We start from the raw sequence: 14,568 nt of genomic DNA, 5'->3' as shown, positions 1-14,568 counted from the left end.
TCAGTGGAAGATGCCTTAGCCTTCCCCCAGTCCCACTATGGCCGTGACCCCCACTCTGCCCACAGGCAGTCAGTGGGGTTCAGTAAATGGGGGAACGCACAGGATCGGCCCTCACCCATTAAATAGGCAGGTGAAACCCGGGACCTCTGCAGCAGTCTCACTCAACATACACACTCACAATTACATTAATTATATTATTATTTTTATAATATAATTATATATAACTAGATAACTAGATAGATAGATAGATAGATAACTAGATAGATAGATAGATAGATAACTAGATAGATAGATAGATAGATAACTAGATAGATAGATAGATAGATAACTAGATAGATAGATAGATAGATAACTAGATAGATAGATAGATAGATAACTAGATAGATAGATAGATAGATAACTAGATAGATAGATAGATAGATAACTAGATAGATAGATAGATAGATAACTAGATAGATAGATAGATAACTAGATAGATAGATAGATAACTAGCTAGATAGATAGATAACTAGCTAGATAGATAGCTAGATAACTAGATAGATAGCTAGATAACTAGATAGATAGCTAGATAACTAGATAGATAGCTAGATAACTAGATAGATAGCTAGATAACTAGATAGATAGCTAGATAACTAGATAGATAGCTAGATAACTAGATAGATAGCTAGATAACTAGATAGATAGCTAGATAACTAGATAGATAGCTAGATAACTAGATAGATAGCTAGATAACTAGATAGATAGCTAGATAACTAGATAGATAGCTAGATAACTAGATAGATAGCTAGATAACTAGATAGATAGCTAGCTAGATAACTAGATAGATAGCTAACTAGATAACTAGATAGATAGCTAACTAGATAACTAGATAGATAGCTAACTAGATAACTAGATAGATAGCTAACTAGATAACTAGATAGATAGCTAACTAGATAACTAGATAGATAGCTAACTAGATAACTAGATAGATAGCTAACTAGATAACTAGATAGATAGCTAACTAGATAGATAGCTAACTAGATAGATAGCTAACTAGATAGATAGCTAACTAGATAGATAGCTAACTAGATAGATAGCTAACTAGATAGATAGCTAACTAGATAGATAGCTAACTAGATAGATAGCTAACTAGATAGATAGCTAACTAGATAGATAGCTAACTAGATAGATAGCTAACTAGATAGATAGCTAACTAGATAGATAGCTAACTAGATAGATAGCTAACTAGATAGATAGCTAACTAGATAGATAGCTAACTAGATAGATAGCTAACTAGATAGATAGCTAACTAGATAGATAGCTAACTAGATAGATAGCTAACTAGATAGATAGCTAACTAGATAGATAGCTAACTAGATAGATAGCTAACTAGATAGATAGCTAACTAGATAGATAGATAACTAGATAGATAGATAACTAGATAGATAGATAACTAGATAGATAGATAACTAGATAGATAGATAACTAGATAGATAGATAACTAGATAGATAGATAACTAGATAGATAGATAACTAGATAGATAGATAACTAGATAGATAGATAGATAACTAGATAGATAGATAGATAACTAGATAGATAGATAGATAACTAGATAGATAGATAGATAACTAGATAGATAGATAGATAAATAGATAGATAGATAGATAACTAGATAGATAGATAGATAACTAGATAGATAGATAGATAACTAGATAGATAGATAGATAACTAGATAGATAGATAGATAACTAGATAGATAGATAGATAGATAGATAGATAGATAGATAGAGTATAATAATATGGTTTAAATAGACCGCAGCACGAAATTAGGCTACCCATAGAGTAATATGAGCATTGAGCACTAGATGCACTTATTTTTTCGATCTCATTTTCTAATTAGCTTAATTAATTAGTGTGCAACTTTTGACACTGACGAGTTATGAATTCCTTCTCAATTATATTTTATGTAAATCTGTGCCAAATTTCAAGTAGATATACCAGACATGGGTCACGAAATTTAAATTCTAGACACATTTTCGATGTTCAGCCCACAGCCTATTAATATGAATCGATACATGGTTGATTTTAAAATGTCATTTGAAATGGCCTAATAAAACCCATTCACTTGCATCGTTGAAATGGACATAACCAGACAGACCACTGGCACGGAGGTAAGCACCAAATTCAGAGAAGGTATAAAGTTGCTCCTGGCTCAGCCAACCTTGCGAAGTCCTCCTCATAACCAGTTGGGTACAGACATGTAATGGAATGGCCCAGCATAATTATGCTCTCAGAATCATAACTTGCAAAGAGTAAGACTTCTCAATTACAATCCCTAGGTAAACCTCAGATTGACAGGCAACTCCCAGAGATGGCAGCAGTGGCAAACAGATGGGATGGAGAATCCTTTGGACACCTCAACATTGATATGACCCCATCAAGTCTCCATGGATTTGGTTAGCCTGGGCAATGTAACTGCCTCCTGATTACTATCTATCATCCTCTCTTAGTTGATCAACAAATGTTCTTCCATGTTGTACAACACAAGGAAGGAGCAATTAAAGTAGCAAGGGCACAGAATGTACTTTGCTGACCAAGCTAGCTGAGCCCTTAACATAGGTGCCAGAGTGGACATCCTTAGGGCAGTGCTCTGGCTATTTTTACAAGTTTCATGAATGATCTTCCTTCCATCCCCAAGTTAGGAAGTTTGCTGATGATCGCACAATGATTAAATCCACTGGCAACTCATCAATGAAAGAAGCAGTTCAAACCCAATTTCAGCTAGATCTACAGAGCAGGTGCACAAGAATACCAGCTCCTGCTGGATCCCCTCAAAACGGTACACCATCCTGAACTTTTCATGCACAGCCATTCTTTCATTGTTGCTGCGTCTAAATCCTGCAACTCTTTTTCCAATACCATCAGATCAGTATCTTCATCTGAAAGACTGCAGCTGTTCTAGAAGGCTGCTCTCAAAAAGGAATTACTACTGGCTTTGCCTGCAATGCCAAGGGCCCAAAAAGAAAATTGATCATTTTAAAATGCATTCTTCAGTGACCTGTACAAAAAGGAGTGATATTTATTTGAACCCTTACTACTCAATACTAAAGGATATACAGTGGCTTGTGAAAAAGTATTCATACCCCTTGAACTTTTCCACATTTTGTCACGTTACAACCACAAACGTAAATGTATTTTATTGGGATTTTATGTGATAGACCAACACAAAGTGGCGCATAATTGTGAAGTGGAAGGAAAATGATACAGGTGCACAACCTTTTATCCGGAGTTCCGGAAACAGAAAAGCTCCGAAAACCGGACATTTTTTCCAGGATGTCGTCTGCACACCAAAGCTCGCGTTTGGCGCCAAACTTGACCCGAAACGACCCACGGTCAACCCAGGTCTGTACTACTGTAGCGGCTGCCTCCTCCCCGGCCGGGGAGACACTTAAACATCTGTAAATCATTGCTTAAATGTTAATCAGTTAGTTTGGAGGGCTTTTATGTGAAGGGGGGGGGGGGGGGGGGGGGGGGGGTGAAGGGGGAAACTTTAATTCTTAGTCCCCTACCTGGTCGGAGAGGCGGGGAGCGGGCAATGCCTTACCGGGTCGCCGTGCAGTAAGCTCTGGACCGCTGTGGCCGCTGACTCCCAACATCGCGGAGCTGGGGCTGCGGGCGTCCGGCCGCGGGCGGCGCCGGTTGTAGCTCCGACCCCGGCAACTCTACCCCTGGCTGCGCGGCGCTCCAAATCCAGCTCGGCCCGCGGCCGGACGCCCGCAGCCCCAGCTCCACGATGTTGTATGTCGGCGGCCACAGCGCTCCGGAGCTTACCGCACGGCAACCCGGTAAGGCATTGCCCACTCCCCGCTGGTATCCCAGCGCTGCGACGCCGCCAACTCCCAACATCGCGGAGCTGGGGCTGCGGGCGTCCGGCCGCGGGCGGCGCTGGATTTGGAGCGCCGCGCAGCCAGGGGTAGAGTTGCCGGGGTCGGAGCTCCAACCGGCGCCGCCCGCGGCCGGACGCCCGCAACCCCCAGCTCCGCGATGTTGGGGTCGGCGGCCACAGCGCTCCGGAGCTTACTGCACGGAGACCCGGTAAGGCATTGCCCGCTCCCCGCCTCTCCGACCAGGTAGGGGACTAAGAATTAAAGTTTCCCCCTTCACCCCCCCCCCCCACATAAAATCCCTCCAAACTAACTGACTAACATTTAAGCAATGATTTACAATGATTCCCCGGTCTCCAGGGAGGAGGCAGCCGCTCCAGACTTTTCAAGCCGCCCGCGCTACCTACCTAATCTACGCTAAAAATCTTCCATTCGGAAATCCGAAAAATTCCGAATTCCGAGAAGTGTCTGGTCCCAAGGCTTTCGGATAAAAGGTTGTGCACCTGTACATGGTTTTCAAATTTTTTTACAAATAAAAAACTGAAAAGTGTGGCGTGCAAATGTATTCAGCCCCCTTTACTCTGATACCTCTAAATAAAATCCAGTGCAACCAATTGCCTTCAGAAGTCACCTAATTAGTAAATAGAGTCCACTTGTGTGTAATCTAATCTCAGTATAAATACAGCTGTTCTGTGAAGGCCTCAGAGGTTTGTTAGAGAACATTAGTGAACAAACAGCATCATGAAGCCCAAGGAACACACCAGACAGGTCAGGAATAAAGTTGCAGAGAAGTTTAAAGCAGGGTTAGGTTATAAAAAAATATCACAAGCTTTGAACATCTCACGGAACACTGTTCAATCCATCATCTGAAAATGGAAAGAGTATGGCACAACTGCAAACCTACCAAGACATGGCCGTCCACCTAAACTGACAGGCCGGGCAAGGAGAGCATTGATCAGAGAAGCAGCAAAGAGGCCCATGGTAACTCTGGAGGAGCTGCAGAGATCCACAGCTCAGGTGGGAGAATCTGTCCACAGGACAACTATTAGTCGTGCACTCCACAAATCGGGCCTTTATGGAAGAGTGGCAAGAAGAAAGCCATTGTTGAAAAAAAAGCCATAAGAAGTCCCGTTTGCAGTTTGCCACAAGCCATGTGGGGGACACAGCAAACATGTGGAGGAAGGTGCTCTGGTCAGATGAGACCAAAATTGAAGTTTTTGGCCTAAATGCAAAACGCTATGTGTGGCGGAAAACTAACACTGCACATCACCCTGAACACAACATCCCCACTGTGAAAAATGGTGGTGGCAGCATCATGCTGTGGGGATGCTTTTCTTCAGCAGGGACAGGGAAGCTGGTCAGAGTTGATGGGAAGATGGATAGAGCCAAATACAGGGCAATCTTGGAAGTAAACCGGTTAGAGTCTGCAAAAGACTTGAGACTGGGGCGGAGGTTCACCTTCCAGCAGGACAACGACCCTAAACATACAGCCAGAGCTACAATGGAATGGTTTAGATCAAAGCATATTCATGTGTTAGAATGGCCCAGTCAAAGTCCAGACCTAAATCCAATTGAGAATCTCTGGCAAGACTTGAAAATTGCTGTTCACAGACGCTCTCCATCCAATCTGACTGAGCTTAAGCTATTTTGCAAAGAAGAATGGGCAAAAATTTCAGTCTCTAGATGTGCAAAGCTGGTAGAGACATACCCCAAATGACTTGCAGCTGTAATTGCAGCGAAAGGTGGTTCTACAAAATATTGACTCAGGGGGGCTGAATACTTTTGCACGCCACACTTTTCAGTTTTTTATTTGTAAAAAAATTTGAAAACCATGTATCATTTTTCTTCCACTTCACAATTATGCACCACTTTGTGTTGGTCTATCACATAAAATCCAAATAAAATACATTTACGTTTGTGGTTGTAACGTGACAAAATGTGGAAAAGTTCAAGGGGTATGAAAACTTTTGCAAGCCACTGTACCACCACAGTGGTGCAGCAATGGAGTTACTGCCTCACAGCACCAGAAACCTGGGTTCAATCCTGACTATGGTGCTATCCTTATGGAGTTGTACATTCTCCCTATGATTGCGTGGGTTTTCCCAGTTGCGCTGGTTTCCTCTCACATTCCAAAAACGTGCAGGTTAATTGGCTTCTGTAAATTGTCCCTAGTCTGTACGATGGAACTTGTGTATGGGGATCACTGGTCGGTGTGGAATCAGTGGGCGGAAGGGCCTGTTTCCATGCTGAATCTCTAAACTAAATTAAACCATTACTATCAAGACTAATAGTTTCTCATGTATTTCAAACAAAAATCTACAAATTTGCCAAATACAAGTTGTGATTGAAAAATGTTTGGAAGCATCAGAATTTCCAAGATGTGTCATGGAAGAGTGATCAGGGAGGGATAACTGGTTGTTCACCTGCCTCTCTAACACTTCTGTTAGGCTGGGTTATGCAAACGATCATTCTTGTGCTGCACAGTTCAATTTCATAACCAGGAGTTATTATGAATCTAAATGCATGGTACCACGTTGTATCATACTTGAATACTAGAACACCTACCCTTTCACTTCTATCAGCACAAAATAGTCGCGTATGATGTCGTTTCTGCACAACAAGGTATGTTATGCCAGGTCTGTAGTCCTCCTCTAAACTAATACAGGCTTTTCGAATAGCAATAAGCTCAGGCCAGGCAACCTAGATGAAAGTTTAAACAAAAATAAAATGCAATAAACGCAACAACTGAAGCAGCAAGAATATTCAATTTTTCTAAACATTAGACTTTAAATCGAGGGTTCTCGGGATAAATTTGTTGATTCTGGATTTGCACATATTTTTTCTCATTGACTGGTTCTGTTTGGTTCTGGTATACAGGTATCTGTTTATCATTAGTTGTTCATAAATAAGTGAAATAACATTGTTATGTGTTACCAAAGTTGCCAGGGGTAAACGGGGCAAAAAAGGTTCGGAACTCCTGCTTTAAATGGACACTCAAGGACTGCAGATGAGAAAAACTTGAGCAAAATAACAAGTTACTGGAGGGAGTCGGCCGGTCAGTCAGCATCATCCGTCCATCTCCCTCCACAGATGCTACCTGACCCACTGGATTACTGAGTTTTTCACTTTTCAGCATTATTTTCCTTGCACGCCCACCCCAACCAATTCTCATTAACAACCTGCATTCATATAAATGGCCACAAGTACTTAGTGAGAAAGTAGAACAGTCTAAGCTACCCGTTTATTTTCCCATGGTAAATGATCTGTTTTTAAAACTTCAAAACCAAATATGCATAGGAATTTTGGATTAAGAAATTTTGTTTCAGCTCATCTACCAGATGAATTACTATGAAGGTAAGCTAGATAATCAAATATTTTCCTCCATAATAACCAACATAGACAGCAAAAGCTTCAGATTTATTGCTCAACATAAAATATAAAAGTTACTAAAATTTATCAGAGATGGAAATTGCAAATAGTTACATAAAGCATCCCAATAACCGCAAATACAAACCTGTTTCATTTGTCCTTCGGATACTCCACCCCTGTAGTAGATTATACGTGTTGGTTTGAAGCGGGTTGATTTGTAAAACTGGATTAGAAGCTCACGCACCATGTTGGACAGATCCTGGATTACCTCTTGACTAAACAGAAGCTCCTGAGATGTTTCTTGCCTTGATGTCTGCACACGAACTGTTGCACAGTATCGACTAGGGTGTCCATCCATACTACCAACCACCTGGAAGACAAATGAATAACGTAGACCTATAATCAATAATACAGCTCTGATTGATAAACTTGGCCGTTTCTGAGGCAGCTGTGGATGAAGAAATTTTCTTTGAATATATTTTGATAATAGTTAATGGATTACACAAAATCTAACCATGAAAACTTGCTGAAAGGATGTCAAACTCGTGCAACAAATATACTTGTTTATCCCCTTCTCCGTAACTCACCTTGCACACCACACAGCCAATTCATGAGGAACCTATTGATTCCATAGATTATGGCTATTGATAACCCTCCAATGTGAGCCCACATAGTTGTCAGCTGGGAATCTGACTGTATTAAGCATTTTAATCTGCCATCTCCTCCAAGTGAATCAGTGATATGAGAGCCAACTGCGTGCAGCAGAGATTGCTGATACCTAACACAAATTCCATGATCACCTTGTAACACATTTTTCAACCAGATGGTGTGCTGCTTGAATTTTCTCTAGCCTTCTATCTATGCTAGGTTAAGAATGTGCAAGTTTGCACTGTTGCTGTATTCTGAGGAACCACAATGTTTCAAGTTAATCAACATTTTCCAGTTCGGTCAGATTTGGATTTCTAATATTAAATTGAACTTACTGCTGCAATTGAGGGCTTCTTGCCATCTCCTGCTGGTGGGTGTGTGACATCTGCTCCCAAAAAGATGACTGGCTGCTGGAACACAGATGGTCTATATACAACAAAAGAAAACATATTTTAAAGCACTAGGTGTCAACAATGAAATGCCTCAAGATAACTTAATGATCTGCAGACTAACACATTATTGAAAATATATACCTTCCCCATCACCGTTAAACACGGTCCCAGATGATTGGAAAATTGACAATATTACTCCGTTGCACAAGAAGGGAGCAAAGCAGAATAGTGGGAACTGTAGGTTGGTCAGTCTGACTTGTGGTTGGTAAGATTTGAGAGTCCATTATAAAGGATGAGGTTACGGAGAACTCAGAAGTTCACGATAAGATAGGCCAAAGTCACCATGGCTTTGTGAAGGGGAAGTCTTGAATGACAATTTTGTTGCACTTCTTGGAAGTAAATAGCAGGACAGACAACAGATTAAGTAGATGTTGTATACCTAGATTCTCTGAGCCTTTGGTAAGGTGTCACATGGGAGGCTGCTAAGGAAGATGAGAGCAAATGATTTCAAAGGTCAGATACGAACGAGCATGGATATCAGGTTGTCTGGACAGCAGAAGGCAAAGAGTGGCTATAAAAGGGGCTTTTTCTGGTTGGCTGCCAGTTACTAGCGGAGTTCCGCAGGGCTCGATGCGGGGGCCACTACTCTTCACGTTGTATATTAATGATTTGGATGAGGAGATTGAAGGCTTTGTGACCAAGTTTGCAGAAGATACGAAAATAGGTGGAGTGGTAGGTAGTGTAGAGAAAGCAAGGACTCTGCAGAAGGACTTTGATAGGTTGGGAGAGTGGACAGAGAAGTGGCAGATGGAATATAGTGTAGCAAAGTTTGGAGTCATGAATTTTGGTAGTAGGAATAAAGGCGTAGATTATTTTCGAAATGGGGAGAGAATCCAGAAATCAGAGGTGCAAAGGGACTTGGAAGTGCTGGGGCAGGATTCCAAAAAGGTTAATCTGCATGTAGAATTAGTAGTTTTTATACAAGCCCTCTTGAGAAAGCAAACACAATGCTAGCATTTATTTCAAGAGGGCTTGTATAAAAAAACAGGGATGTAATGTTGAGGCTCTATAAGGCACTGGTAAGGCTGCATTTGGAATATTGTGAGCACTTTTGGGCACCACATCTGAGGAAGGATGGAGAGGGTCCAGAGGAGGTTTACAAGAATGATACCAGGAATGAGTAAGTTAACATAACATAAGTGTTTGCCGGCACTGGGCTTATATTTGCTGGAGTTGAGAAGAATAAGGGGGGGGAGACATTGAAACGTACAGAATAGTGAAAAGCTTAGAAACATAGAAAAACAGGTGCCGGAGTAGGCCAATTGGCCCTTCGAGCCAGCACCACCATTCAACATGATCATGGCTGATCATCTAAAATCAGTACCCCGATTCTGCTTTCCCCCCCAAATCTCTTAATTCCTTCAACGCTAAGAGCTAAATCTAACTCTCTTGAAAACATCCAGTAAATTGGCCTCCACTGCCTTCTGTGGCAGAGAATTACAGAGATTCACAACTCTCTGGGTGAAGAAGTTTTTCCTCATCTCAGTCCTAAATGGCCTCCCCCTTATTCTTAAACTGTGACCCCTGGTTCTGGACTCCCCCAACATGGGGAACATTTTTCCTCCATCTACCCTGTTCAATTCTCTACCAATTGTGTATGCTTCTATAAGATCTCCTCTCATCTTTCTAAATTCTAGTGAATACAGTGTCTCTATAATGTTTGAGACAAAGACCCATCATATATTTATTTGCCTCTGTACTCCACAATTTGAGATTTGTAATAGAAAAAAAAAAAATCACATGTGGTTAAAGTGCACATTGTCAGATTTTAATAAAGGCCATTTTAATACATTTTGGTTTCACCATGTGTAGATCAGTGTCACTCGTGTTATGTCATACTTTGTATCTACGCCCACTAGTTTAACAGAAAGCTTCTCAGCCTTTTCTCTCTCAGTCTTGTGTTACTTATTAAGAGGAAGTTACCTATGCTGTAACGCTAATAAAATCTAAACAAACGAGGATGTCATCCACTACAATGGAGCATGGATAACACTCAAACAACTGCTCCATAGCTTATTTAAATACGTCACTGGCAGAGCTTATGCCCAAAGGCATGTGAAGAAATCTGTATCGCCCGAACGGTGTGTTAACTTGGAGGAGTTGTGTTCCAGCGAAATCTGCCAGAATGAACTCTTGGCATCTAGTAGTTCAGAACACTTCAGAATTCATTATGCTATTACCATCAGCAGTTGTATCAATGAAGATAAGTGAGCCAGTACCTTCAGCAGCCATACATGCCCAGGCCATAACACCCCCACCACCGTCTTTCACAGATGAGTGGCATGCTTTGGATCTTGGGCAGTTCCTTCTCTCCTCCATACTTTGCTCTTGCCACCACTCTGTCCCTGTCCCACTTAGGAAACCTGAACGGAAACCTCTGGAGACTTTGCGCCCCACCCAAGGTTTCCGTGCGGTTCCCGGAGGTTGCAGGTGGAGGAAGCAGGTAGGGAGACTGACAAAAACTTCCGGAAACTGCACGGAAACCTTGGGTGGGGCGCAGTCTCCAGAGGTTTCCGTTCAGGTTTCCTAAGTGGGACAGGGGCATTTAGTCTCATCTGCCCACAAGACCTTTTTCCAGAACTGTGGTTGCTCTTTTAAGTACTTCTTGGCAAACTGTAACCTGGCCATCCTATTTTTGCAGCTAACCAGTGGTTTGCATCTTGCAGTGTAGCCTCTGTGTTTCTGTTCATGAAGTCTTCTGCGGACAGTGGCCATTGACAAATCCACACCCGATTCCTGAAGAGTGTTACTGATCTGTCTGACAGGTATTTGGGGATTTTTCTTTATTATATAGATAATTCTTCTGTCTTCAGCTATGGAGGGCTTCTTTGACCTGCCAGTCCCTTTGCCATCAGTAAGCTCACCAGTGTTCTCTTTCTTCTTAATAATGTTCCAAACAGTTGATTTTAGTAAGCCTAAGGTTTGGCTGATGTCTCTCGCCTAACAGTTATATTCTTTTTTTTTTAGTCTCATAATGGCTTCTTTGACTTTCATTGACACAACTTTGGTCCTCATGTTGATAAACAGCAATAAAAGTTTCCATAGGTGATGGAAAGACTGGAGGAAAGACTATGTACTGAGAGCTCTCTTCTACCTGCATTAAGGAGGCAATTAAACACACCTGAGCAATTACAATCGCCTGTGAAGCCACGTGTCCCAAACATTATGGTGCCCTGAAATGGGGGGAATTATGTATAAATACTGCTGTACTTTCTACATGGTGAGATCAAAATGTATAAAAATGACCTTTATTAAAATCTGACATGCACTTTAACCACATGTGATTTTTTTCCTATTACAAATCTCAAATTGTGGAGTACAGAGGCAAATAAATAAATGATGGGTCTTTGTCCCAAACATTATGGAGGGCACTGTACAAGCCCAGTCGACCCATTCTTTCATCATATGTCAATCCCGCCATCCCAGGAATTAACTTGGTGAACCTACGCTGCACTCCCTTAATAGCAATAATGTCCTTCCTCAAATTAGGAGGCACACAATAGGTCTCACCAGGGCTCTGTACAACTGCAGTATGACCTCCTTGCTCCTAAACTCAAATCCTCTCACAATTAAGGCCAACATGCCATTAGCTTTCTTCACTGTCTGCTGTACCTGCATGCTTACTTTCAGTGACTGATGTACCCAGGTCTCCTTTGCACCTCCCCTTTACCAAATCTGACACCATTCAAATAATAATCTGCCTTCCTGTTCTTGCCACCAAAGTGGATACCCTAACATTTATCCACATTATACTGCATCTGCCATGCATCTGCCCACTCACCCAACCTATCCAAGTTACCCTGCAGCCTCAAAGCATCCTCATCGCAGCTCACACTGCCACCCAGCTTTGTGTCATCTGCAATCTTGGAGATGTCACATTTAATTTCCCCCATCCAAATCGTTAAAAATATTGTAAATAACTGGGGTCCCGGCACCGTGCCTTGCGGCATCCCTCTAGTCACTGCCTGCCATTCTGAAAAGGACCGGCTAATTCTGACTCTTTGCTTCCTGTCTGCCAACCAGTTCTCTCTCCATGTCAATACTCTACCCCCAATACCATGTACTCTAACTTTGCACACTAATCTCTTGTGTGGGACCTTGTCAAAAGCTTTTTGAAAGTCCAGATACACCACATCCACTGGCTCTCCCTTATCCATTCTACTTGATACATTCTCAAAAAGTTCCAGAAGATTAGTCAAGCATGATTCATAAATACATGCTGACTTTCCAAATGTGCTGCTATAACATCTTTAATAATCGGCTCAAGCATCTTCCCCACTACCGATGTGCGATTAACTGGTCTTTAATTCCCCGTTTTCCCTCGCCCTCCTTTCTTAAAAAGTGGGGTTACGTTGGCTCCCTTCCAGTCCACAGGAACTGATCCAGAGTTGTGAGAACATTGGAAAATTATCACCAATGCATCCACAATTTCTGGGGCCACCTCCTTGAGTACTCTGGGATGCAGACCATCAGGTCCTAGGGATTTATTTGTCTTCAGTCCCAACAGTTTACCTAACACCATTTCCTAACCAATGTGGATTCCATTCAATTCCTCCCTCCCACTAGATCCTCAGTCCCCTCGTATTTCTGGGAGTATGTTTATGTCATCCTTCGTGAAGACAGAATCAAAGTACTCATTTAACTGTTCTGCCATTTCCTTGTTTCCCATTATAAACTCACCAGTCTCTAATTGTAAGAGATCTACATTTGTCTTCACCAATGCTTTCCTTTTTACATATCTAACAAAGCCTTTAGTCAGCTTATATATTCCCCGCAAGCTTTCTTTCATGCTCCATTTCCCCCCCTCTCAATTAACCCCTTTGTCCTCTGTTGAGTTCTAAATTTGCTACTTCCTCTGGCCAATGTATATGCCTTTTCCTTGGATTTAACTTTGATGATAGAGTGGATGTGGAGAGGATGTTTCCACTAGTGGGAGAGTCTAGTACTACAGGTCATAGCCTCAGAATTAAAGGACGTTCTTTTAGGAAAGAGATGAGGAAGAATTTCTTTAGTCACAGGGTGGTGAATCTGTGGAATTATTTGTCACAGATGGCTGTGGAGGTCGTCAGTGGATATATCTAAGACAGAGATAGATAGATTCTTGATTAGTACGAGTGTCAGAAGTTATGGGAAGGCAGGAGAATGGGGTTAAGAGGGAGAGATATATCAGCCATGATTGAATGGCAGAGTAGACCTGATGGGCTGAATGGCCTGATTCTACTATCACATGATCTTATTAACTAGAATAATTTGCTTAAGTTGATTAAAATGCAATTATGATGCAGAAATATTGTAGGAAAACAGTGAACAGGATGACCTGAAAATAATATCGAGTAAATAATCTGCATGCTTTGTTTTTTTGTTAGCTACTGCTGTCCTACAAATGATAGTGTTGTTATCAGAATGTTTTTGCAACACAGTAGCCAAGATGAATGGATAAGGTTATCAAGGAAGTAAAAATGATAACCCAACAGTATTAATTTTAACATTCTGCCATAATAAATGTTCAAATTACAATCTTTCATCACTAACGCATTATTTTACAAATATTTGGATTGTATATGTACACATATCTGTTTTTGTCCCCTTGGGAATGCAGTTTTTTTTTAAAACTCCCATGTATTAATTATAACTATGCCTTACATTAAACAGTTGTCCTGTCCAATGTCCTCATTAAACTAACATCAATGTTCTATTATTGTTCATCTTGTTAGCATTTGAGACATGATTTTGACCCAGAACTACCATTAGCTTTCATACCTCAATGAACCTCAAAGAAAATGTGGAAAACAACTTAACGCAATCGACATAACATTAAAACACTTTGCACTATATTACACAATTTACTAAAATGCAAAACTAATGTACAAAAATTATTGCAGACAGAACTCACCGCTGGTGAGGTACAAGAACATTATTGATTCCACCAAGTTTTGCATTAATCTTCAAACAAAGATTTGATAATGTCTGCGGGGATGTTTTGACTACATTCTTCACCTGAACACATTGTGTGGCCATTCCCAACAATGTGTCACCCACACGTTTCACTTCAGCTGGAAGATATACAATGAGATTTTAAATTACACCTGAATGTACAGCATGAAACATTTTCAAAAAGGAAAATCTCTTGAAGGACTCCAATATATATTTTTTAATTAAATATTTACATTATGTCTTTGAATATTTTATTTTGCTGTTTTTAAAAACATTTCAGAATAGATTTATTTTTATTTTT

The 14,568-nt window shown here is 41.0% G+C and overlaps 1 protein-coding gene across 2 annotated transcripts in view; it reads right to left on the bottom strand.

The window, feature by feature from the left end:
• Nucleotides 1–14,568, bottom strand: part of ago4 (argonaute RISC component 4) — a 56,991-nt gene that overhangs the window by 10,077 nt on the left and 32,346 nt on the right. For both annotated transcript variants that reach the window (XM_033045222.1, XM_033045223.1), the window contains exons 13-16: nucleotides 14,227–14,386; nucleotides 8,217–8,307; nucleotides 7,379–7,603; nucleotides 6,430–6,564 (exon numbers count right to left, since the gene is read on the bottom strand). In XM_033045222.1, coding sequence (XP_032901113.1) covers nucleotides 6,430–6,564; nucleotides 7,379–7,603; nucleotides 8,217–8,307; nucleotides 14,227–14,386 — 611 coding nt within the window. The remainder of the gene's footprint in view (nucleotides 1–6,429; nucleotides 6,565–7,378; nucleotides 7,604–8,216; nucleotides 8,308–14,226; nucleotides 14,387–14,568) is intronic.

Source organism: Amblyraja radiata, chromosome 27 (genome assembly GCF_010909765.2).
Source record: "Amblyraja radiata isolate CabotCenter1 chromosome 27, sAmbRad1.1.pri, whole genome shotgun sequence".
Classification (NCBI taxonomy): domain Eukaryota; kingdom Metazoa; phylum Chordata; class Chondrichthyes; order Rajiformes; family Rajidae; genus Amblyraja; species Amblyraja radiata.
This window is presented reverse-complemented; position numbering and strand designations above follow the sequence as displayed.